Raw genomic sequence first — 26,715 nt, forward strand, 5'->3', positions numbered from 1 at the left:
AAGAGCAGCAATGGAGAAGATGGTATTCAGCTCACGATGGATTGGCTTTGTGATGGGGTGTATTACAATTGTTCCATACTCCATTCTCATTAATGATGTTCCTCAGCTATGGTTTCAACCTACAAGGGGACTAAGGCAGGGAGATCCCTTGTCTCCCTATCTTTTTATCGTTGTATCAGAAGTATTGAGTTTACTCTAGCATCAAGCTGAAGCTTCTAACCACATTCATGGGTTCCAATTTGGTCGAAGCTATTTAAGTCTTAACCATTTATTTTTTGCAGATGATAGTTTGCTATTTTGTCATGTAAATGCAGTAGAGTGGGCTAATATACTTGATCTTTATGAAAGTGGCTCTGGACAGAAACTCAACATGGACAAAACTTCAATATTTTGTAGTGCAAATAACAAAAGGGTGACTCGAGATTATATTCTTGGCATGGCTGGACTTAGAGCTATTTCAAGCTATGAGAAATACCTTGGCCTACCTGTCCTTATAGGCAAGTCAAGAATTCAAGCATTTAAAGGGATCCTGGATAGAGTTAGGACTTTAGTGAGTAATTGGAAAAATAAACTGCTATCACAATCAAGGCTATCCTTCAAGCTCTCCCCACCTGTATGGGGGTTTTTAAACTGCCAAAGGCTCTTCTCAAAGAACTTAATAGAGTCATGCACAACTTCTGGTGGGGACAACAACAAAGGGAGCGTAAGACACATTGGGTTTCTTGGCGGTAAATGGGAAAGGTAGAAAGTGCAGGAGGGTTGGGATTCAGAGATTTTGAGAGTTTTAATAATGCTTTATTAGCTAAACAAGCATGGATAATTCTACAAAAGTCACATTCCTTGGCATCTCAGGTTCTTAAAGTGAAATATTTTCCTAGAATAGAATTTTGCTAACCCTTCCTTTATCTGGAGAAGCATTTGTTCAGCTAGGCATCTGATTGAAAAGGGCACCATTTGGAGGATTGGTAATGGACATAGTACACTCATTTGGCAGGATAAGTGGTTGCTTATTCCCTCTAGTTACAAGGTCCAATCGCAACACTGATTCTGCCTAGGGTTGCAAAAGTTGCTAGTCTTATCAACCATACAGTGAAGGAGTGGAAGAAGGATCTGGTTAGGGAGGTTTTTAGAGAAGATGAATCTGAAACTATCCTTAAGATCCCAATTAGTTCCACAGGTGTAGAGGATAGACTAATCTGGCTAGGAACCAAAGATGGGCTCTTCACAGTGAAGAGTGCATACCATTTCCAAAAGTAGCTAAATGCACTAATGAATGGCCAGTCCTCTTCTGTAAAATTATGTAACTTGAAGAATGGGAAACAGAGAGCTTGAAATGTAAAGGAAGGATTGAGAGCAAATTCAATGTGAATTTCTCATTAACTGGAATTGAATGAATATTTCATTTACATCATTTCTATTTATTGGCACGTATGCTAACTAACTTGAGTGTACAAAAGATATTTACTTGGCACTCTAACTAATTTATCTCATTTTCATTTGGACTTAATTTTACTGTCATTTGGAAATAGTCGATTTTATCTTTTCTATTTAGCTTCCCTTAACTTCAACTCCAAAGCTTCAATTTGAGTTTGTATATTCCAACACCCCCCTCAAGATGGGAATGTATATTGATCATTCCCATATTGCGAATCAGATGATGGAAACTGAGGGAACCAAGTGGTTTAGTTAGAATGTCTGCTAGCTAATGTTTGGATGGAATGTGAATGATCTTGATCAAACCTTCTTGCAGTTTTTCTCGGACCAAATGGCAGTCTAGTTGAATGTACTTTGTTCTTTCATGTTGACAGGGTTTGATGCAATATTAGAAGCTGGTTTGCTATATGTATAAAGCAAAAAAGCTTGTGGATGAGGAACTTTTAAGTCAGCTAGCAAGTAGATCAACCATTGTAGTTCACATGTGGTAGAGGCTAGAGCTTTGTATTCAGACTCAACTGAAGATCGACTAACTGTTGGCTGTTTCTTTGATTTCCATGATATAAGAGAGTCACTAAGAAACACTGTGAAGCCAGTAATGCACTTTCTGGTGTCAATACAGCCACCCCAATCACTATCTGAGTAGGCTTTTAGATGAAGAGGGGAATGTGCAGATAGAAAAATACCTTGGCCTAGTGTTGCTTTGATATACCTGAGGACCCTTTCAGTAGCTTGAAGATGATTACTACTAGGATTAGCCATGAACTGGCTTAGTGCTTGTACTGAGTAGGATAGGTCAGGTCTAGTTATAGTGAGGTATAACAATCTACCTACTAATCTTCTGTATTGTGCAGGATTTGTCAGAGGAGATGAGTCATTTGCACTTAGCTTTAGTGTAAACTCCATAGGAAATGCCACAGGTTTACAATCTGAAAAACCACTATCTTGCAAGATATCTAAGGCATATTTTCGTTGGCAGAAAGTTATACCTTTGGTTGATCGAGCCACTTCTATCCCCAAAAAATACCTTAGTTCTCCTAAGCCTTTGATAGTGAAAGAGTCATGTAAGAACTTTTTGACAGTGACTATATCAACAAGATTATTAGAAGCAAGAATCACATCATCAACATAAATCAAGAGTGCTATAAAGCTGTTTGAATTATGCTTGATGAATAGAGAGGAATCAGACTTCCCTTGAATAAAACCAAATTGAAGTAGAGAAGATGACAACTTGGAAAACCATTGTCTTGAGGCCTGCTTTAGACCATATAGGCTCTTTTTGAGTTTGCAAACTCTCGGATCAGTTGGTGAAGAATACCCTGGTGATAGTTGCATATACACCTCTTCATTTAAATCTCCATGGAGAAAAGCATTGTTTACATCAAGTTGATGTAAATGCCAATTCTTAATGGCAACAATGGATAACAATGTTCTCACTGTTGTCATTTTAGCTACAGGTGAGAATGTGTCAAAATAATCAAGGCCTTCTTGTTGGGTGTAGCCTTTTGCTACTAATCGAGCCTTGTATCTATCAATTGTGCCATCAGCTTTGAATTTAACACAATATACCCACTTACATCCAATTGCAATCTTATTTGGAAGTAATATTGCAAGTTCCCATGTTTTATTTAATTTAAGAGCTTTGATCTCATTTAACATGGCTGCTTGCCAATGTGGATAAGAATTGGCTTGTTTGAAAGTCTTAGGTTCAAAAGTAGATGACAAAGCAGAAGTAAAAGCTACATGTCTAGGTGACAATTTATGTGTTGAAAGGAAATGAGCAAGAGGGTATGGCTTACCAGAAGAAGGAATGCAACAACTGAAACTCGAGTTTCTAATTTAGCTTTCATAAGAAAAAGCCAAGTAAAACATGTATGATCATCCAAAATGGTAAGAAAGAATTTATAGCCAGAATGAGAGATAGTGGAGAATGGACCCCAAATGTCACAATGTACTAATTGAAAAGTTTTGATGGAATTGCTTTGTGATACAGGAAAAGACAGTTTCTTTTGTTTTGCTAGAGGACAGATCTCACAAACATGTTTGCGATATATTTTTATAGAAGAATCAATAGAACTAATGAGTTTTAGTTTGGCAGAAGATAAATGTCCCAACCGAAAATGCCACATGTTAGGACTAATGGTAGATGTGTTAGCCAAGAAAGAGCTGTTTGAATCATGAATTTCCTTCTGTGTAGCAGTAGAAAAATTGATGAGGTGGTATAGACCATTTCTGATTTCAGCAAGCCCAATCATCCTCCATTTGTTGAGGTCCTGCAATACACATTTAGATTGAAAGAAAAACAAGGCAACATAATTTTCTTTAGTCAACCTGGAAGCAAAAATGAGATTGACATGAAAAGAGGGAACATAAAGAGCATTGTGTAAAATTGAATCAGGGGAGACTTTAACAGTACCAGTAAAACTAATAGGAACTGAGTGACCATTTCGTAAATGGACAGAAGAGAGTTTGGTTGGGATTTTTATGGATGTGAACAAATGAGGAGAACAGATCATGTGATCTATTGCTCCGGTATCTAATATCCAAGGAGAGATGTGATTTAAGGAGATATTAGCTAAACAAAGAATGGGGTTATTACCTGATGTAGAGGCAGTGTTAACTGTAGGATTAGGATAGATAGGAGAAGTGGATAGGCTATTTGCAAGAGTGATCAAATTCTGTATTTGCTCTTGAGAAAAAAACATAGTTGGGTTGTTTAAGTTTTGCTCCATAAAAGATGCAATGTTTGCATTGGGTAATCGTGTAGAATTAATTCTCTTTAATCGAGGCCCTTTCCATCCTGGTGGATAGCCTATAAGATGGAAACACTTATCTACAAGATGACCAGAGAATCCACAATGGGAATAGATGACATCTGATTTGCCTTTGACTTTGCTGAACTTAACAACATTTGAATGAGTTTGTGTAGATGGTTGTGCAGTAGCCATAGCATGAGAATCAAGGGGGATATCTACTGCATTGGTTAAGGAACATTGGCTCTCTTCTTGTATCAATAAAGAGAAAACCTTGCCCATTGATGGTAATGGAGAAAGAAGCAATAGTTGGCTTCGAATTGCTGAAAAAGAATCATGCAAACCAATCAAGAATTTCATGATATAGTCAGTTTGTTGTTGATCAGCAAGGTTCTTCAATACTGCACAGGTACACTTTTCAAAAAATCCACAATTACAAGTTGGAAGGGGACGATAACTAATATATTCATCCCGTAGTGCTTTGAAAGCACTAAAATACTCAGTGATTGAATTTGAGCCCTTAGAAATAGAACTTAAGGATTTTTCCAAGGCAAATACTCTTGGACCATCACTACGCAGGTATCGAATCTTTAATTCATTCCAGATGTCAGCAGCATTGTTGAAATAAAGAAAACTACCTCGAATCTCCTTTGTAATGGAATTCATTAGCCAAGAAAGCACAAGATTGTTGGCCTGTAACCAAGTAGTCTTAAGTCGAGAATTAGTAGAACTAGTTGAGGCAAACTCCCATCGATGAAGGCAACTTTGTTCTTGACTGTGAGAGCAATTGTGATGGACTGACTCCAAGCCACATAGTTGTCACCAAAAAAAATTTCAGATACAAGAAGAGCTCCAGGATTATCAGATGGATGCAAGTAGTAGTAACTTGAGGAATCATTAGATGGATTTCCCAAAGGAGGAGAAGAATTTTCAGAAGAATTATTAGAGGATTCTGCCATAGAAGCAAAAGAAAGAAAGCAAGAATTGTGTAAAAAAAAATCAAGAAGGCAGCAGAATGTTTATGGATGATGATACCATGTAAAATTCTGTAACTTGAAGAATGGGAAACAGAGAGCTTGAAATGTAAAGGAAGGATTGAGAGCAAATGCAATGTGAATTTCTCATTAACTAGAATTGAATGAATATTACATTTACATCATTTCTATTTATAGACATGTATGCTAACTAACTTGAGTGTACAGAAGATATTTACTTTGCACTCTAACTAATTTATCTCATTTTCATTTGGACTTAATTTTACTGTCATTCAGAAATAGTCGATTTTATCTTTTATGTTTAGCTTCCCTTGACTTCAACTCCAAAACTTCAATTTGAGTTTGTATATTCCAACATCTTCTATTGTTAAAAATAAAATAGATTGGACTAATTGTTGGAGCTTTCAAATTCCAAATGCAATGAAGACATTTTTGTGGAGAGCTTGTCTTGAGTTGTTACCCATAAGGTTTAACCTGGCTAAGAAGCAAATTTGTGAATCTCCTAAGTGTCCTATTTGCTTGTGTGAGAATGAAACCGTGATCCATATTTTGTGGAACTGTCCATCTGCTATGGATGTGTGGAGTCAAGGTCTAGCTGGTCTGTAGAAAAGCTTTATTAGACCTACAAATTTTAGCGACTTACTTGAGGCACTAATCTCAACCTGTGAGCAAGAGACTATTGAATTATTTGCTATAACGGCTAGAAGTATTTGGCATAGGATGAATCAATTCATTTTTGAGAACTCCTTTACTCATCCCTTTGTTTTGGTTCACAGCTCCGAAATATCTAAAAGACTTTAAAGCTACTCAACAAAGCATAATACATCATCTCAAGGGATGACAGAGAGAATGGTAACTGGAATCCTCCTCCTCCATGTGTAACTAAGTGCATATTTGGGGTTGTGGTGGAAAATATAGCTTATAGTTTTAGAGCTTATAGCTTATAACTTAAATAATAAGCTCTATACTTCAAAAGTTGTTTATTGTTTGATAAACATGTATATAAAACACTTTTTAAGGTAGTTACACTAATTTTTTAAAAATATACAGTTATCTACCGGAGCGTTTCAAAAAAAGCTTTAATTTGATGCTTTTTAAAAAGGTAGACTTTCAACTTTTTCAGGTGATTAAATCACTTTTTATAAATTTACCAAACATATCATTTTTTCTTTAAAAGAACTTTTAAACAGTTAAAAACACTTTTTAAACTTACAAACTCAATCTCAAACAGGCTCTAAGATCAACTGGGATGCAGGTGTGAGTGAAGGACAAAGGAGGGCAGGTTTTGGCATACTAGCCTATGATTCTCAAGGCAGAGTGATGGCTTCCAAAAAAAGTTCAATAGCAAGCTTTTTTGATCCTTTACTTGCTGAAGCTCAAGGTGCTTTATATGCTATAGAACTAGCTATTGGAGGATGATTCTCTTCCAATTGTCAAAGGTTTAGAGCAACAAATGGATAGATGGGATAGGGTGGGAATGATTCTTAGTGACAGACTAGACTATCCTCTTTAGTGAGCTGGAATGTTTTATTTGTTAAAAGATCGAGCTACTAATGTTTATGCTCATAACCTTGCAAAAGCTGCAGTATCACTACCAGAGGATGTAGTTGATCTGGTTGTTAGTTCAGAATTATTGCATTCTGTAACTCTTGATTAAGTTTAATGAAGTTTATCATTTCTCCAATAAAAAAATTTGAAAAAAAAAGGTCAAAACAATTATTTACTACGCAACCTTATTTATGCAATTTGTCAATCCACTTGTTTGATTTTATCAAACCGTCAATTATGACGGTCCCCTTCTTGATTTTGAAAAAAGGACTTTTACTATTCGTCTATTACCTATAGAAAAATACTTTAGTAATAAAGGAAATTCACAAAAAAAAAAAAAACTTACAAATTAATATAAGTTGATATAGTACATCAAATTATAAATTTATTTTTATTATAAAATAGATCTAACAGATTTTATGAAATCATATGATCAATTTGTGAGTTTATTTTATGTAATTTTTTTTATGTCTGTAGCAGTTCTCTTCTCTATATAGTCGATTGTTATGAGATTTTTATTTAATAAGTCTCACTCCCTTTTCTTATATCTTTAAATTAAGTTAATACATGGTTAGTTGAAAACCAAAAGCAGGGTAAAGGAACAGTTGGCATTGCATCCTGTGAGAATAAATCCGAAAGGGTAAGTTTTAATAATTGTTGGTCAAGTTGAGAAGTTTCCCAAACGTGAAGGGATATTGCGTGTTCTTTGGTACATGTTAAATTCAAAAGGGCTGTCATATCCAAAATATTGTGTGTTTTATCATATTTTGATTCAATATGATAAAACTGGAATAACAATATTTATATAAGGAAATATATATTTTTTTTTAAAAATAGACTTCATTTTATTTAATGAAATTGAAATTACAGTTGTAACTAATCAATACAAGAAAAAATCCAGATTATAAGTTAAACTACACATCTATTTGGAGCTCACCTGCATACAAATTTCTTTATGACGAGCATTGTCTTAACTTTTATTTATATAAACTCTCTTCTAATAAACCTTTTGATGATTTGTCTGAGAGACAAACACTTTGTAAAAACAGAGTAAACAAAAATTACAAATAAGGAAATTTGAGACAAGATAAGACTTAAAGAACTTAAAATTTGAAATTTTGCAAAAGAAAGGAAAAAACATTAATGAGGACATATTATGTTGATATAAGAGTCAAATTTGCCGACTGGAGTTGACAGGCCATCGAAAATGGAAAATTGTGTGAAGTTCCAATTTCTATCTGTAGTGCATTCCACGAACTATTTCTTATTTATTTAAGATATCATGGCCTGATAGTGCATTAAATAGCCTTATATATTCTCCCGCAATCACCGCCCTACTATCTGCATTAATACTACAAAAATATATAACCAATCACATTGTTCTTTTTCATTGAATTTCAGAATATGGTGGAGGACTTATGGGAAGGCAATCAATGAGATAAGGGCGTCTATGACTTGCTCCATGAAACATATTTTCAGAAAAGGAAATCAAGTGGCGGACTGGTTGGCTAAATAAGGGGGAAGGTTCTAATCTTGTTTGGAATAGCTTGGTGGATTCTTCTTACAGGTTGAAAGGTCTTATTCATATGAATTATTCTAGGTTACCTTCCTTACGTTTTATGGGATTGAAACCGACTGGTCTGGAGGTCGATCCGATCAATTTTTTCGATCCAGACCGACCGGCTTACAGCCTTAGCCATGACAACTCTTTTTACTTGGTTCGAGCACAAGTTCTCGCCCAAGATTCTCAATTTGTAAATTGTAAGTGCTAAGCTTGCTCGTTTCTTAGGATGAGCATCATTGCTCGTGTGAGATTCTTGTCTACATTTTATATGATGAATATTAGACTAATATTTTCTCCTTTTATATCAATGAGCAAGATACTAAATATAAATAACTAATTTTATTTTATAATTATTTAAAATACCAATAATAGTATATTTTATTAGAAAAGTATAATTTACACTATCAATACAGATCACATTATTTTTTTATGACTATCCTAATTATAAAAGGGAAGGTGAAATAACATTATTCAATTTGCCTGATCGCGTATAAACGTTCGGTCCGAGGGCAGATTTTGCTAGCGAGTCGAGAACGGGATCCTGATGTCCAACCTTGAATATACCAATGTAGGTTCTACTATATATTATTCTTGGAATTTAATTTTTATATTTTTTCAGATAAAATTTAATATTATAAGATTGATTTTAATATTATAAGATTGTTTCGTCTATCTATCTCTTTCTTAAAAAAATTGAATAACGTCATACGATCACACTTATTTTAGAATTCAAGTAATTAACCGTCACCCAAAAAAAAAAAAAGATTTTTTGAAATTCAACGAAATTTATATTTAATTTATTTTTACAAATGAGATGAGATAAAATTTAAAAATAAAATAAAATATTATTAAAATATATATTTTTAATATTATTTTTATTTTTAAATTTAAAAAAATTAAATTATTTATTTTATTTTTATAAAAGTTTTAAAAAAATTTAATTATTAAATGAAATAAACTAGGCCAGATCCTATCCTCGTCAACGGCCATCGTTGGACTCTTCATTACCAAACTTGGATAGAAAAACCGTTGGGAGGGGAAATGCCCGCTTAAATCACCGACAAGTTACTTAATCCGGAGCCCTCCACTACATCCTTACGAATTACCCTCCACATAAACTTGTTAGACGTTTAAGGCCGAGGCAACTGTATGAAAATCGGCGTGGAGTGCAGTATTTCCAATTTTGATCCTCGCTTTTTCCACTCGGTGCAACGTCCTCATAAAGTGCATTCACACCTTCCATACATGGAGCAGTGCCATTTGGAATCCTTACGTTGAACCCATTTCCTGACCAAAGCTTAGGTTTCTGTCGATTGTATTGGTGCCCGAACCAAAGTTGACTGATTCGAGTGAGTTTTTACTCTGTCTCTAATTTACCGTTTTGCTGTATGCTTCCATGTTGAATGATTGTACTCTGAAGGATTGTGTATTTGGGTTATTGTTTGGTTCGTCCTAAATCTTCTTCTGGTTTGAGAATTTGGATGGTTGAAATTTAGGATGGGTGGATATGAGAGTTCCTTTATATATGTTTGAGTTTGGTTAAATCACTCCCTGTGTTCTCTTTGTAGATGTTGGATCGGGGATGGATTTCTTGGTGATTTGAGAATTTGGATGATTGAAATTTAGGATAGGTGGATGGATTTCATTTGGGGTTGTCGATTTATGTTGTTTTTTTTTTTTTAATTCCTTTTTGCATAAGCTCTTCTTTTTCTTACCCTTAGTTTTCGAAATTTGTGATTTGTTTTGATTTTAGTGGCGTGCTCCATGCGTGAGTACATCTCACCCAAACTTTGGTTTTTTTAATGGCCAATCTTCAGCAAGGTTCATGACACTGAGTTGAGGGTTTTTTATTCTTTTTTAATTGAAGATAGAGATTAACCAAAGGCTGAGTATTCACGGTGGCGACCAAAGCTGACGTGTAGTCATTTAATAAAGGATTTGCCTACAGATGTTGCCTTATATGGTGTGAAAGGTCTAATAGCCATTAAAAAATTATAAGAGAAATGATATTTGCAATCATCAAGTGCCCAAGTTTCGCACACTCATTTTTTTTTTAAAAATGAATAAATATGGGATTCACATGAAAAAATTAATTAATTTCTTTGTTCAGTTTGTGCATCTTCTCGCATAATGTCTCTAAAATGACCTCATCAGTTTAATCTACTGGCTGCTTTACTCTCTCTTGATTGTGCTGATTTAGCTATTATCTCAATTTTATAGAATACTTAATTGATCATATTAGATTGAAGTTGGACTAATACATCGTTTGGGATCATGCCTCTAATTGGCTTGCCTATTATGTTTGTAGTAATTTTAAGGATAATCAAGCTTCGACTCCTTTCCATCTCATGCTATACCAGCAGCTCCTGCATTTTTTGTATCTATCTCAGTAAACTGAAGCATCTTTAGACGCACAGAACTACTAGGAATGACAATCATGGTCATAATTGTTGCATATAATAAATGAAGAGCCTCTTTTTCTCACTAGTGACCTTGGTGAAATCAATTGCCCTAGTATTTAAGACATGCATTTAATATTTTGATTTGAAGTCTTCAAGGTGAAGCACGGCGCTTAGTTTGACACAAATTATAACATTCTAAGTTATATATCTAGATATAGGATGCTTGGTGATTATTGCAAATTTAGTTGAATATTAATCTTTCTTACATAATTGAGAGCTATTTAAACGGATTATCCTAATTGGATCAGTGATCCCGAAAGCAGTTTCTTTCGGGATTCATAGATGATTATACATGAACATTCAGATGCCATTCAGTGGGGTCTTCAGCTTTTCGATGTTGATCCCATCGGATCTGGATATTATGGTGATATGACGCATCATGGTGCTGATGACGTTTATAATGGAATCGATCAAGAGCATTATGGTACTGATTGTAGTCGTTTGGAGAATGATGAGGTTATTGCGCGTACACTTCAAGAAGAGTTTTTGCAGCTTACAGTTTCAGAAGCATCTGGATACTCACATGCAGGAGAAGAGCACTATCAAGCATCAAATCTTGGACATGATTGGCACAGTCCATCAATGAACTTCTACTGTTCAGGTATTGGGTTAAGCTGCTTTATGGATATGCTTGGCAGTCACCAGCTTTCATATATTAGTTATCCTGATAACCTTGTTATAATGTGCAGACCATTATTACGGCCAGGAAGAAGCTGATGATACAGAGCCTTCAACTTCTCATCCTAGCCAGAGTGATACAAAAGGGTATTCTTATTCTCCGGATCTAACTAATGAATTTGCACTTGACGGTGAAGTAGGCAGGATACTGGATCAAATGATCCCCATCCCTGTAAGTTTACCTAACATTACATGCTATCAATTTTTAGCCATTAAAGAAATATAATGAAGATATTTCATATCTCTATTTTTTATTCTATTTTTTTTTCTTTTTTTACTTATTGAGCATGGTTGATTTTTGGTCAATTTCATAATTCTCCATGATTATTCTTATACGAGCTTGCTGTGATAGTTTTAAGCTCAAGATACTCCAATATTTGTTATTTTTAACCATTTCTTGTATCAATTGGTTAACGATAACTTTGTTAATTTGTACTTTATTTTATTACTAAAATAAATTTTATTAGAAAAAGTAAATAGGTGTAGACAAGTACACAGGAGGTATACAAAAGAGAACACATAGTTACAAGTTATGGGCTAGAAATAGATGAAAGAAAATCATGAAAGCTAATCCCAACAGCAGAAGTCTATAGGAATAAAATATGGAAAAAGAAACATTTAAGATCATCCAAAGAGCGTTCCTGGCCTTCAAAACTCTGGTCATTCTTTTTGAGCCAAATGCACCAAATGAGACATAAGGAGATCATTTGACATGTTGTAGCAATTTGGGGGTTACCTGGAAGGCCCCTCCAACAGGACGATCCACCACCTTCCTAGGCATCACCCATGCAAGTTTGATCCCGCTGAAAACCTTATCCCATAATGCCTTAGCACCTCACAATGAAGAAGTAAATGATCTACAAATTCACCACATTTTTCACACATATAGAGCACACGCTTTCTTAGATTGTCAATGGTTAGAATTTTTCTAAGGGAAGCAGGCCAACCAAAGAAAGCAACATTGTACGGCACCTTAATCTTCCAAATGTGCTTCTAACAAAATGTAATGTGATTCTGAATTGCTAAATCTTATACATGGATCAAATAGTAAACTTCTTGTTCCCAGAATGAATTCAGAGCATCCTGTTAACCTCAACACTACCAATGCTCGAAGTGTGCAGCACGCCAAAAAGTTCACAGATAGTGACAATTTCCCAATCATGGGCAGGTCCAAGAGAACGAATATTTCACTAAAAAGAACCACTAGAATTTTCAAAATAGGGCATGAAACAAAATCTTGAGAGCCTTATCACCACAACAAGGATCATGCCAAATTCTGACTCTGGAGCCTTCACCAATCATAAATCTAAAATGCCTAGCAAAGCCCCCAGTCATTCCTAATATTTTTCTTCAACCCCACGCCATGTACACCTCTCATTTCATTAGAATACCAACCCCCCAAGCATTCTCATATTTGGAATCTATAACAGCCCTCCACAGTGATTCCCCTCCTTGATGGTACCACCATAACCACTTCCCAAGAAGAGCCTCATTAGAAAAACTCAACTTATGAAGCCCCAATCCTCCTCTAGAAATCAGGGAGCAAGCCTTATCCCAACGAACTAGCTGGAACTTGGCTGCCTCCCCAGTTTCACCCCATAGGAAAGCCCAAAAAATCTTCTCTATCCGATAGGCTACACCTACGGGTAGGGGAAATAAAGATAAAAAGTATGTTGGTAGGTTAGAAAGGCTCTTAATTAATGTGATTGTTCTTCCTTTTGACAAATAAGTCTTTTTCCATCCTACGAACCTACTCTCAATCTTCGCAATCACACAATCCCATGTAGATCTCACTTTGTAAGTAGCCCCCAAGGGGTTTTCATGGGCACAGAAGATCCCTTGCATCCTACATACTCCCCAAGCTTTTAATATTCCAAACTAAAACTAAATGTGTTGGTCTAGAATTAAGGGCTGGAGATCATATATAGTTTCCACTTATCATACTTTAGATCATCTATGCTATGTTGAAAACTTAAATGTTCTTAATTAGAAATAGGATGGAAAGCTTATGTGTTTTTTCTTGCATGATTGCTAAGCAATCTTGTAAGCTTATAATCTAAGAACTACCATATTTCCCAACTCCATTGTTTACCTGTTGAGCCTAGACATTTAGATGCATCAAGAGGTTTTGAGTTTTGTCTCTTATAAAAATTTGTTTTTACTCAGCAAAAATTTGATGAGTATTGATATGTGCTTTGATTGCAAATTAGGTCTTAAATTATGTTATAGTTTTCAAGAGTTGGGAACTTTATGATGGATGTATAAGTGTGGTAGGTGTCACGCTTAACTTTCTTTATGTTTAACAGCATGTTCCTAGAATTAATGGGGAAATTCCTTCAATTGATGAAGTAACTTCAGATCATCAGAGGCTTCTGGACAGGTATTGTCTTAAGTGTAGTCTTTTCTTGTTAAATTTATAATCTTTCTTACCATTTCCTCTCTCTCTCTCTCTCTCTCTCTCACTCTCTCTCTCTCACTCGCTCGCTCTCCCCCTCCTCAGTTCTGCTGTTTATTTGTTTTAGAGTAGAGCTTGATAGTTTTTCTCCTCTCAGCGGCTTGATAGTTGATGCTGCTTTTTGTGCCTTGTACTCAGATTGCAGATGTACGACTTTGTAGAGCACAAGGTTCAAGGAGATGGTAATTGTCAGGTTAGTTTATCCTTATCCTTAAGCATCCTAACAATTCTCGTAGGGATCTATGAGTTCGTAATTTATACACCATGCTTTAGTTGTAATATTTGTTGAATACTACTTGCTTTGTAATGGTTTATTTTCCCAGTTTCGTGCTTTATCAGATCAATTATATAGCACACCTGACAATCACCAATTTGTTAGGCAGCAAGTTGTGAATCAGGTTTGTTTTTATGGAATAGCTACTTTTTCTTGATTCAATTTGATTTTTCTTAGAGCTCATATGTATCTTGATGTATAATTTACTTTTATGGTTTGTTATCATCAGCTTAGGTCTCATCCTGAGATTTATGGGGGATATGTTCCCATGGAATATGGTGATTATTCAGAGAAGATGTCCGAGTACTAATTTAACTTTTTACCCATCTTGCTCTCTGATAATTTTTTTTAGACTAAGAATCTGCTGATGTTACAGTTTCATTTTAATTGTACTAGGAGCGGTGAGTGGGGTGATCATGTCACATTGCAAGCAGCTGCAGATTTGGTATGGTTTCTGATGATCCTCTTCTTTCTCTTTGAACTGTGTCAGATTTTGATTTCTTTGATAGTCTATGAATGTCCAGAGGTCCCATCATTATTTTGTTTGTTCAAAGTTTATATATAGGTATTTATGTCCTATGCCCTCGGTTTATGGTGATTATGTTCATTTATTACAAACAGAGTGAAGTTATATTGTAGCTTGAAAGTACAACTTTGGTGGTTCGACTGGTTTTTCTATTTGTATCCTGCAGCTGAGAGAGTTTTCACTTGTCACTGAATTGTCTCTGGCTCTATTGTTTTTCTGAACTCCTGGCCACTCTTTCACCAACTTCCTTTTGAACCCACTGTTTTTACTTCTGGACTTTACCTTCCAAAGATCACTATTATAGAGTTATTAGTCCAATATACGTGCATTTCATCCTTGGCTAATATTTCAGAATTTTTTGTTGCAGTACGGTGTGAACATTTTTCTTATTACATCGTTTAAGGATACTTGTTGCATAGAAATTCTTTCAAATTTCCAGAAGCCAAATCGAGGTAAAATCCGAGTCTTGCTAATTTTTGTTATGAGCATAGATTGCTTTTGGTCTTTTGAGCTCACAGTGGCTTGGCAAAGAATTTTCTGTTGATTCTACTTGCAGCAAGCTCTATTTTCAATTCCTGGTTTCCAATATTATGTATTTGTTAAAAATCTTTCCCCATTTTCCTCTGCTTCTTTATTCCTCACATTACACTTTCTTTGGTACTACTTTTGAACCTTAGCCTAATTTAATATATAATTTATATGTGTGTGGGATCTACTTCCATTTCCTGCTCAAGTTGCATTGTATTTTTAAAACTGGTACCACTAGTGGTAAATTTACTGGCTGTCCATGGAAATCTAATAGGGGAACTATGAAAAGTTAATTGTGAAAATTGTGCCAAACTGGGGTATCATTTATATCAACAATTTTTATTATTTTAATTTTTTGTTGTAATGATCATATCAGTAAAATATAAAAATTTCTGTTTTGCTGGCTTACAATTCCTTTTATTTTTTGGTTTTTGATATTTAATTGTCAGTTTTGTGCCTTTTAATTTTATATTATATAGACAATAATCTTTACGCTATGCTTGTGTACTTGTGCAGTGATTTTCTTGAGTTTTTGGGCTGAGGTGCATTACAACTCAATCTATCCTCAAGAAGGTATTTATGACCATCCTTTTTTACGCTTGTTTCTTATGGGCCCGTTCAGAGTCCAGATGTTTAAGACTGACGCACCGAGCTGGCCAGCTTTAGTTAATGTGACGAGTGTTGAACTTACAAAAAAAAATGTTGAACTTGTGCTTTTGGGTGAATGCGTCAAAAATGGAGAATTACTTTCCTTTTCTATTAATTTCTTTTTGAATTTCGCCAAACCTAACTTTAAATTTGTTCAAGAAATCTAGGGCATGTTTGGAGGGCGGAACTAGTCCTTAAAAAACTTTATTTAAAATACCTCACTTAGTTCTTGTTGGAGATAATATCAAATCAAGAATTGATTCCATTATTATCTTGATATATTTGAAGATAATATCCAAATCAAGAATTTCATTTGATTATTATCCTAATTTGATTTCATAATTAGTTGATAGTTTTGGGCTACATCTTTCTTATTATTGAGTACAAAACATTGAACCCTATCTATAGAAAAATTATATAGAGATGAGATAAAATAAATATCTTCATTATAATGAAAATCCAATATCTGATTTTGATAATTATTAAAATCAAATAAGTTGATTTGATAATTATGAAATTAAATCAAGATACTAATCATAATATCTTCACTACATCAAGATAATAATGGAATCAATTTTTGGTTTGATATCATCTCCAATACTTAGTTTGATATCAATTTTCTCAACCATTTTTCCATACGTGCACCACTTTTTTGTCATTGATAAATCTCACATCCTCTGACTTTTTTTTTCACATCTCATAATAGGCAAGAAAATTTCTTGACCACTTTTTACATTCTTTTTCTTTGGTACCTACACAAATATATACATTTTCAAGAAAACAAGCTATTTGGTAGATTTAAAATCTCATTTTTCCTATTCGTTTTATACTTTTCCTTTCAAATGTTTCGCTAACTAGTTTATTTTGATCGATTTTGTTTGTAAAATCCATGTTAACACCGAATTAACAATTAGGAGTGAATGAAAGTTAAGAAACAAATCTCCCGTAGATCTTTAATAATGTGCATGTACTCATGTAGAGATAGACTAAAAGAATTTACATGCTTTTATATTAATGTCATTGGCCCCAAATTAAAAAATTCTTGGTTCTGCCCTGCATGTTTGGTAATGAAAATTCTTACCAATTTCTGAGAATTATTGACAAATAGTTTAAACTGTATTTTGTACCGTGTTTTGTAAAAATAATAGATAGAATGAAAAGGTGTTTAAGTAAAAAAATTCTAAGATATGTTTGATATTGGATTTTATGAAAAATTATTACAAAAATAGTCCTCAGCTTTTGAATGATTATGCTTTTACTATTTGGATTTTTAACTTATCAATTTCACTTTCTGGGTTTGTAATCTTTATAATAAAAGGGTAATGCTACTCTGCCGCACAACGGTGACTGCTAGCGTGCCCCATAGGCTAAATGATATTTTTTATTTTTTTTAAAAAAAATAAAAAATACATCAATAAACTAATATTTACTTTCTTAACTATTATATAAAAAATAATTAAAAAAATTAAAATACTGAAGCGGTCAAATGAGGAAGCAAATTCATAGAGCACACTAGCATTTTCCATTATAAAAATCCTTTGTCAGATTCAAGAATTTGGAATGGCATGCGAAGTTCTGACATATAGCAAAAGAAATTTAAAAGTCTTTTAAAAAATATAAAACATAAAAATTATTTGAAAATATAAAAATAATTAAAACCTACCAAATTAAATTTGAAACAACTGAATTTAAAAAATCAAGAGAAATGTTGTAAAAGAAAATTTAAGTTCATGAAGTCGAAAAAGAAAAGTGGCAAGGATAGCTACTGCTAAGGCTGCGTTTGGATGTTGAGTTGAGCCCAGCTGAGCTCAGTTCTTTATGCATAGTAGTGAGTTGAGTAATGGATAGAGTTATGTGAGGCTCATCTAAACTGAGTTTAAAATGTGTTTAGATGTTAAGATGAGTTCAGTACTTTTTATAAAAAGTTGAAAAAGGTTGTGGGTCACACGTATAAAGATGTGTTAAGTTGAAAAAGGTTGTGAGTCTCACGTGTAAGGAGGGTCTGAGTTGAGATGAGTTTAGTAATTTGAGAGTTGAGTGTTTGGATGTTAGACTCACATTAAAATTAGATTGAGTTCAGTTGAGTCTTGCAACCAAACATAGCCGAAGCCGACCTAGGGTTGCCTGGATTGCATTGACTCAAGTGCTACCCCGGTTGAAGCACCACCTTGGCCAACCCGGTTCGCCCCTGGGTGTTGAGGCAAATCAGAACTCATGAACAACTGTGCTTGCCAAAAATTGAGGCAAATGATTTTATTAAAAAAAAAACTAAGAGAGATGAAAATGGTTTTTGTTTAAAAGATGTTTGGATTGAAGGGATTAATTTCTTTTGAAATGTCGCTCAAACGAAACAGGCGTAATTTTTTCTAGGCTCTAGTCTTTTTTAGAGATGGACTCAGTTATTCATTTCATTATGCATGGCTGCTTATTTTGATTTGTAATTCAGGTGCGTCCTCGAATGAGTTCAAAAAGAAGAGAAGGTGGTGGACGTTTGGCAATAGGAATTAGGAGCTTTCTGGTAGGCAGAGGCTGGCATAAGCTATATATGGAACCTCCTTTTTGGCTGTCCTTAAACAGTTGCTACTTGAAGAGTACTCATATTCCTTGGTTCAAAGACATTCTCCAAATTCTCGCACTCAACAAATTAATAATCTTTTTCTTGATCATTTCAAATGAAGAACATATCATATTTTATTCCTTTTCTGAATATGTAATTAGTATGTGTGAATTTGTACCATTTAAAAATAAAAGCCAGTGCTCAGTCGAGAACATGACATGAAGAACATGAGTCATGACATGAAGCTCAATATAGAGTGAAGGAGACTACTTATCAAAATGAAAGATTCATAGATCCACATATATGGCTCTATATATGTCCACTCCATACATATAGATATATGTATCATAGACAAGCTCCGCCATATGTATTGGTTGAATCGTATGTTGCTATCTAAGTTCATTCTAGCCAACACTTTGCTTCCTCTATCATCGTTGACTGTAATGTACAACAATGTTGTGAAAGGCAAGTGCCAGTACCCCCCCATTACTTGAGGTAACTGCCTAGTACTCCATTATATTTGATATCTTGTTTCAACATACAAAAGTGAACAAAATCAACTGCTATAAAATTCAAATATCCAAATACTAAACAATCATGTTGTTGAATGAAGAAGAAAATATCTTTTATTGATTGTAAAATCATGTATACAAGTATTTAAGGGGAAACCAAATGAGAAAACTGTGCCTTTTATTCAGTTATATACAAGGAAAGTAAAGTTGTACGATTCACCAAACAATTACGAGAAGAAATTTGGTGACTAATTTGAATATATGTGGTGTAATACTCCCTTTCAAGTTGGTACATGAAGATCCGTAATGTCCAACTTACAAACAAAATGATGATAATTCAAGACCAAGTGGTTTAGTGAAGATGTTAGCAACTTGGTTGGTAGCCGGAATATGAGTTGGAGATGTGATGCGATCTCGAAACTTTTCATGAACCAAGTGGCAATAAATCTTGATGTGTTTGGTACGTTCATGGAAACCAAGGTAGCTTGATTATCACAAGGAGAAGCATGGACTGAGGATGAGGAACAACCAAGTCATGAAGTAAGAGCTTTAACCAGACAAACTAACAAGTGGTATTGGCCATAGCACGATATTTAGCCTCAGCATGAGAACGGGAGATAACATACTGTTTCTTTGTACGCTAAGATATAGGACTCTCACCAAGTTTGATGAAGAAATCTGTAGTCGAGTGATGAGTGGTGGGACAGCCAGCCCAATTAGAATTTGAGTAGGCAAATATATGAATATTGCAGGTGGAAGGAAAAAAATTACATGTCCTTGAAAGGTTTTTGCATCAATGGACTGAGAATATTAATGGAGAAGACAATATTAGGCCGGGTGATGGTGAGGTATATGAGACGACCAACAAGGTGACGACCAATAATAGCATCCAATATAAGTTCACAATCATCCGGAATCAAATTCAAATTATGCTCCATCCGAAAGGGGGTAGGGTGAGATTCCAAAGTGCCAGTGTTAGAGAAAATATCCAGAGTGTACTTCCTTTGATTCAGAAAAATACCAGATGGAGAGCGGGCAACTTCTAAGCCAAGAAAATATTTCAGAGTGCCAAGGTTTTTTATCTTGAAACGGTTGGCTAAGAGAACTTTGACATCAATAAGAGTAGTGAGATCACACAATTGCTTGTTAGCAAAATGTCGACAATAGATATAAGAATAGCAATAAAAGACTCGCCTTGAGAATGAGTAAACAAGGAGTGATCAGCCTGTGATTAGGTGAAACCTTCAAAGACAATTACAGAGGAAAGCTTATAATATTAGTTGTGTGAAGTTTGTTTCTACCCATAGATAGACTTATGAAGACGACAAACTCAAGTCTCTTCTTGAAAACAATAGCCAAGTGGAGGGGTTATGTACATCTTCTCATCAAATTCGGCATCGAGAAAAATATTGCTCACATCTAACTGGTGAAGATGCCAATGGCAAGTTACATCAATAGCTAGAACACAGTGAATGATCACAAGTTTGGCAAACAGAGCAAATGTATCATGATAGTTGAGGCCTTCAAATTAAGTGTAACTCTTGGCTACTAAACGAACCTTATGCATTTTAATGGCTCTATATACACGAAGTTTGATTTTGAAAATCCATTTATAACCAATAGATTTCTGATAGCTAACAAGATCAGAATGGTGATTTAAAGAATGAAGAAAAGCAAAATGTTGAAGAGAGAATTTATGATAGGAAATAAAATTAACAAGTGGATGGGTCGTACCTAGTGAATGTTGGGAAGTGGAGGAAGGTGCAGTGGACTTAGAGGGTAGTGTGGGACAAACATAGTCTCGAACGTTGATGAGACAAGCGACATGTCGTCGTGATCTGGAGGAAAGAATGGGTGCAAGGGGAGAAGAAGAGGCTGGTAAAATATTTTCTCTCAAGAATTCTTCCCAAGAGTACTTTGTAAAATATCTACCACCACAAATATGTATTTCCTTCCTCCTAGACTCTCAGTCTTAGAGGGTCTCATAAGATTTAGGTGTAACAACTCCAATGGTCGTTTGGTTAGTATGAGTGTTGTGTTCTCTTGAGCTACTATAGCTTGTTTCCGTAATTGACATGGCCCATAAATTGAAAACTCCACTTCACCCAGCTCAGGTAGTCCCACTACCACTTCTTTCTTGGATATCTCAGATAAATCTCTATGATTTACATGACCAAATCTTTGATGCCAAAGATCAGCAACATCGCTCTTAGCACTATAGCAACTATACTGTGAGTTAGGAATAATAACATAACAATTATCAAAAGTTCTGACTCCCTTCATCACACAGTTCCCATCACTATTAGACACAAAACACATTTCTTTTGAAAAGCGAACTTCAACACCATTGTCACACACTTGACTGATACTAAGTTGATTAGCTCTCAAGCCATCAACAAACAAGATATCGCCCAATACAGGTAATTCTAAAATTTCAATTTGACCTTTACCAATCATATCAGCTTTACCACCATCTCCAAATGTTACTATTCCACAGTTGTAATCTTCAACAGTTTTAAACCAAGATTTATCACCAGACATATGTCTAGAACAACCGCTATCAAAGTACCATAAAGAGGTGTCTCTAGTCTTTAGAGCAATGTGTGCTAATTGACAGGTGTCCCTTCTCCCCCTTTTTCATTCGTATTTTTCTGAATTATGGATAATTCACTTTATTAGGCTTCGTGCTTGCAGTCATTTAGTCTAACTTCACATTGATCATATCAATTTATTTGGTTAAGGCCATGACTTGACTCCACAAATTCCAATATCCTTTCCTTGAGAAGGACTTTTTTCAGTTTTCCTAGAGTGAATTCTAAATTTAAAACAGTTTGGTCGAATGTGACTAATGTTCCCACAATGATGGCACATATGGCTCGTTTTGCAAGCTCTTTGGCTCTTAGGAGGTGAAACATACTTATGCACATGCAAGGGTTTTCTTACCCCTTTTAGAAGGGTGAGCAGTCCTATTTTGAGAAGCAGGAATAAACACTATTTTTCCTACGTTAGCAAGAGAGGCTTGTAAAATAGAAGGGACATGAGATCCTTCTTCAATATAGCCTAGGCCACTCTTCTCACCAGATGACTTTTCTAGACTCAAGAGTTTATCAAGCTTTTATGTTCCTAGAGAATTCTTGAAGCTTGGTGTTTGACAAGATCAATTTCTTTTCTAGAATTTTGACTTTTTGTTCAAGAGACACATTTCTTGTTTGTAATTGATCTGCTATACCCATGGGTTCATCTAGTTTGTCTTGAAGACAATCCTTTTCAATTTTACAAAGTTCTAGCTTCTCAAGACTTGCTTTATTGAGTTTCCTCAACTTCAAACACTCCTTATAAAGCTTCTCATATACTTCTTGCAATTTGTTTTCACACCCGGATTCATTTTCAGATACAGTCTCATGATTAGACACATTTTCACTATTGTGATTTTCACCACCAATAAAAGAGGCAAAATCCATGTAATTGATATTTTCTTCCGAGGAATTCTCAGATGAGTCACTTGACTCAGACTCACTGTCACTCAATGAAGTAGCCATTGCTTTTTCTTTGGCCTTTTGTAGTTAGCATACTCAATGCGAATGTATCCAAAACCATAACATTCATGACACTGTATGTTTGATGGTATCTTGTCATTGGTAGCTCTAGTGTCTTTCTTAGAATTCATTTTCATGTTTGATGAACTAGAACTTCCTTTCAATTTTTCAAAAAAAAAAAATGTTCTTTCCTGGGTTCTTGCCATTTCTAGATGCAAACAATTTCCTAAATTTTTTACACTATTTCCTTATCACTCATGGTATACTCGTAAGATGATTAATCTGACTCTTTTCTAGCTGTGTTGTGAGAAATGGATTTGTTTTTCTTTTGCTAAGGAAAAGTATATTCATAGGTTTGAAGAGGTCCTACCAACTCTTCAATCCTGATGTTGTGCAGGTCTTTGCTCTCTTCTATTGTAGTGACTTTAGGACGAAGTTTCTCAGGTAGAGATCGAAGAACCTTTCTCACAATTCTATTTTCAGGAATTTTGTCACCTAGATTGAAACTTGAATTGACAATGTCATTCAGTTTGGCATAGAACTTATCAAACGTTTCATCATCTTCTCAGTTCAAAACTATTGGTTCCCATTTGGAGTTTGAAATTCTTAGAATATCCCAAGCCTTTTTACCTGTTTCACATGTGGAGATTGGCTTGAACTCCTCAGGTGAAATGGCCATGAAAATCGTAGTCAGGCCTTTCCTATTCCATTTACAATAATTTATTTTATCTTTTGTCTAGTCATCAATACTTTTTGGAATCTCAACTCCATCAACAATTGTGACATGTTGTTTCCACCCTCTTACAACTTTTAACCATACTCGTTCATTTATGGATTTCAGGAAAGTTCTCATTCAAACTTTCCAATAGGCATAATTATTGCCCTTAAAGTATGGTGGTGATGCAAGTGATTGGAACCTATCTATTCTAACCAATTGAAACATGATCACACTCAGGAACTAAATCCTATCAGAGTGAACTCGCTATGATACCAACTGAAAAATCGATGGTTTTAATCCAATACAACAACTAGAGGAGGGTGAATAGGTATTTTATAGTTTTACTGGACTATTTAAAAATTTTGTCATTCAATCAGTAAATTAATGAAACAATCCATAGAAAGATTATCAATTACAACAATTTGGAAATGAAGTGGAAACTCAATTGAAAAACATCTTCAAAATCTAAAACCACTTCGAGTCACTATAGAAATTTAGTTTGTTACAACTAATTTAGAAACATTCTCAAGATCCTTGCAATAGTTAAATATGGCTTGCAACACCACGAGTGACCCACTCGATCTTTACACGCATGCAACTCCGAACCTTCGGCCTTTCTGTAGCTTCACCACAAGAGCCTCTCGATCTCTTCATCAATGACAGCTTCACCACAAGACCCTTCCGACCAAAGAACAAATCCACACCAATGGACTCAGCATTACTTGATCTTAGGTACAATAAGATGGAGATATAATTTTCAAGAAAAAATTAGCCTTGGATGTGAAATGGTATTTCCTTCTCAAGAGATCTCAACTCAAGGGTGTTTTACTCTGTATCTCCACCCCATAAATGAGTTGCAACTTTCCTTTTATAGGACTCTAGAAATGAGCCTAGGCTACGACGCGTAACCCTAGCATTTCTAAAGATTTGCTCGAGCAGGGTGTAGAGTGAGTGTCGAGAGATGTTGTGTTCAATCATCGCTCGAGCCATGAGTTGAGAGTATGTCGAACTAACTACCTATCTGGGTTCTGCTCGAGTGACTGTCGAGTGAACTCTCTATATGAGTTTTGCTTGAGCGACTCGTCGAGCGCATGTCGACATAACTTTATGTCCGGCATTCACTCGAGTCACTAACGGGCAAATTTTGAGCTGATGTCAATTCCTTATATTTTTGTTAATTTTCTTTAGCCAATTATCACTCAACAAGTTACAACACAATTTAACTAAGTTTTTCACATGAATATATATGCCAACACACACATTATACATTAACAAATTTGATCTACAGAAACTTGACCAATTAATTACTTTCAACAAAATCTAAAGAATCCTAATTAAAATGATACCCATAAGTTTCCTTACTTGATATCAAAAGTTTAATATAAACAATATAAATAATTTTCGAATCATGATTAAATATCATATAAAAAGATAATGAAGAGAGAATAATATAAAGACTGGATAATATTTTAAAAACTACAGTTTGTTGTTTTCTTTTTATCATAAAATACTACATGAGATTGTTAATCATTTTAGTAAGATGCCTGCAAAAGCGATCAGCTGGTAAATTCCGTTCCTAACTTCGCCGCTCTGCCAAAGGGTAAAGGCTTTCGCATATATGATAATTAAAAACAAAAAGAAAGCTCTCATCTTGTGAATAATCATAGCCAACGACCAAAGCAAGGTACCATTGGGGATTATATATATTTCTCGAATAATATTATTTTAATCTTTTATTTTGATATATTTTGTCAATTAACAATATATTTTATTTGCCACATGAATTATCTAATGAAAAATAATAAAAGTTAAAGTAAAAACATCATTTCTCTTTTTAATATATTCATTATTGATATAAAATATTATGTCTCCATCGGTCCTGAATTTTCAGCCATGCCCCTTGAGTTTGCGCCAGTCCAAAATGATCCCCCAACCCCCTTGTATATAAGTACTTACGCTTACCGTTCATGCACCCATATAATGAGCTGAGCTTGCACTCTTTTTGGAATATAATTTCATGTTCATTTCGATGGACCTGGTCCCGGATCCACTTCTTGGTGAGGCCATAGCAGCTCGAAGAGCCTCTTCCTTCTGTGCAGGTCTGGGTCTTCAGCATATAATACTCGAAGGTGATTCCTTTTTGGTGGTGAAGGCAATCCAAAACAAGGAAGATAGTTGGAGTGATTTTGGCCTTGTTATTAGAGATATTAAGATTTTGCTTTCAAAGTTCCTCTCTTGGTCTGTCTTACATGTCCATAGGAAAGTTAATGTAATTGCACATCACTTGGCAAAGTTTGCTCTTAGCTGCCAAGAGGATTGCATAATGATTGAGGACTGTCCCCCTTGTATCAAGCAACTACTTTGATGAATAAAATAGTTTATTTTCAAAAAAAAAAAAATTTCATGTTCATTTAATTTGCTTCTTGGTTGATAAAGAAATCGGGAATCCCGGCCAGCATTTCAAGGACTTGGTATTTAACAAATTAAGCAATTTCTGCTTGTAAGTTCTCTCACTCAGTACCTGAATTAATTAGCTAGGATTGTTTCACAAATTAGCAGCAGGCTATAGGATGAGTATTAATGCTTAAACATGCCCATTTATCTATACATATATTAATATATATATATATATATATATATATATATGTTGTGCTTTAGTCATTTTATTTATCAATCTAATCATTTTTAGATAAGCAAAACTCGCTAATTACTATTAATCTCAGCTTAACCAAGAATCTTATATATAAATAGTGTTAGATACAGTTTTAAAATATGCAAGTCTTGTATGCTCCATTTGAAAAAAAAAAAAGTAATTTTTTAATGTAGATCCTAGATTTATCCACTAATTTTATCAAAAAGAGTGTGAGATATTTACATATTTTAGAACTGCAAATATAATTTCTCCTTATATAATCACGTGTTCACAGAACATCCACCCTATTATATTCCAGGTTAGGACTTTTCATTGATTATCTATACATATAGAGAAGTACTACAGAGATAAAGAGATCCCACATAAGTAATTCCACAAATTAACTAACGTACCTACTTTACCATAAAATTATTTTTAACGTAAAGTAGATCTAACGTACCACATCAAGACACGTTAGTTTATTAAATTACTTTTATAGAATCTATCTGTATTTATATCACTTTTCATATATATATATATATTATATATATAATTTTAATGGATCGGACCTGGTATTTGGAATTTACTACCAATTAGAAGAAACTAATGGATCCGAATTAATCACCACCTTCCTTTCAAAAAAAAAAATAATTAATTAATTAATGACAACCTTTCTGAGTTTCTATTCAATGCTTATCATGCATGCTAGCTACTCGTTCTTTCTTTTTGATAGCATTTCATTTAATTTGTTGTAATATGCAATTATATTTGGAAATTAAGATCCCTAAATTTTCAATTGTTAAAATATAAACAAAATATGGTTATTTGATTAATTCTAAATTTTATTCTTCATTACTTGCTCGTAGTTTCCACAGGTGGAAATGGTACGCACAAT

At 34.5% G+C, this 26,715-nt stretch overlaps 3 protein-coding genes across 4 annotated transcripts; 1 reads left to right on the forward strand and 2 right to left on the reverse strand.

Moving 5' to 3' along the window:
- Positions 1-1,773: 1,773 nt before the first annotated feature.
- On the reverse strand, positions 1,774-2,769 carry LOC108997917 (uncharacterized mitochondrial protein AtMg00810-like). Its single transcript, XM_018974301.2, has one exon. It carries the CDS (start codon positions 2,767-2,769, stop codon positions 1,774-1,776), a length of 996 nt encoding a protein of 331 aa, XP_018829846.2.
- Positions 2,770-3,672: 903 nt separating this feature from the next.
- On the reverse strand, positions 3,673-10,733 carry LOC118348154. Its single transcript, XM_035689145.1, has 4 exons — positions 10,652-10,733; positions 5,030-5,139; positions 4,034-4,880; positions 3,673-3,707 (listed from the first exon to the last, which is right to left on the reverse strand). The coding sequence occupies exons 1-4, from the start codon at positions 10,731-10,733 to the stop codon at positions 3,673-3,675; spliced, it is 1,074 nt and encodes a 357-aa protein (XP_035545038.1).
- LOC108997941 (OVARIAN TUMOR DOMAIN-containing deubiquitinating enzyme 12-like) lies at positions 9,310-18,834 on the forward strand. Of its 2 annotated transcripts, none has more exons than XM_018974328.2 (11): positions 9,310-9,643; positions 11,005-11,357; positions 11,446-11,606; positions 13,741-13,814; positions 14,028-14,082; positions 14,213-14,287; positions 14,393-14,466; positions 14,560-14,608; positions 15,057-15,141; positions 15,734-15,790; positions 18,312-18,834. In XM_018974328.2, the coding sequence occupies exons 2-11, from the start codon at positions 11,039-11,041 to the stop codon at positions 18,371-18,373; spliced, it is 1,011 nt and encodes a 336-aa protein (XP_018829873.1). In that variant the 5' UTR covers positions 9,310-9,643; positions 11,005-11,038; the 3' UTR covers positions 18,374-18,834. The 2 variants fall into 2 exon arrangements, with proteins under 2 accessions (XP_018829873.1, XP_018829872.1); XM_018974327.2 differs by having other exon boundaries at positions 9,311-9,643; positions 11,020-11,357.
- Positions 18,835-26,715: the final 7,881 nt, after the last annotated feature.

Source organism: Juglans regia, chromosome 4 (genome assembly GCF_001411555.2).
Source record: "Juglans regia cultivar Chandler chromosome 4, Walnut 2.0, whole genome shotgun sequence".
In the NCBI taxonomy this organism is placed as follows: domain Eukaryota; kingdom Viridiplantae; phylum Streptophyta; class Magnoliopsida; order Fagales; family Juglandaceae; genus Juglans; species Juglans regia.

Bases quoted from the DNA above. Each gene is read 5' to 3' on its own strand.
- LOC108997917 (XM_018974301.2), bottom strand. From the start codon at position 2,769: ATGCAACTATCACCAGGGTATTCTTCACCAACTGATCCGAGAGTTTGC.
- LOC118348154 (XM_035689145.1), bottom strand. From the start codon at position 10,733: ATGATTGTCATTCCTAGTAGTTCTGTGCGTCTAAAGATGCTTCAGTTT. The intron at 5,140-10,651 runs GTATAGCATGAG...CTTCTATGGCAG, and splicing joins AAAAAATGCAGGAGCTGCTG to AATCCTCTAATAATTCTTCT. The intron at 3,708-4,033 runs GTAATAACCCCA...TGTGTATTGCAG, and splicing joins TAACACTGCCTCTACATCAG to GACCTCAACAAATGGAGGAT.
- LOC108997941 (XM_018974328.2), top strand. From the start codon at position 11,039: ATGATTATACATGAACATTCAGATGCCATTCAGTGGGGTCTTCAGCTT. The intron at 14,288-14,392 runs GTTTGTTTTTAT...TGTTATCATCAG, and splicing joins GGCAGCAAGTTGTGAATCAG to CTTAGGTCTCATCCTGAGAT. The intron at 14,609-15,056 runs GTATGGTTTCTG...TTTTTGTTGCAG, and splicing joins TGCAAGCAGCTGCAGATTTG to TACGGTGTGAACATTTTTCT.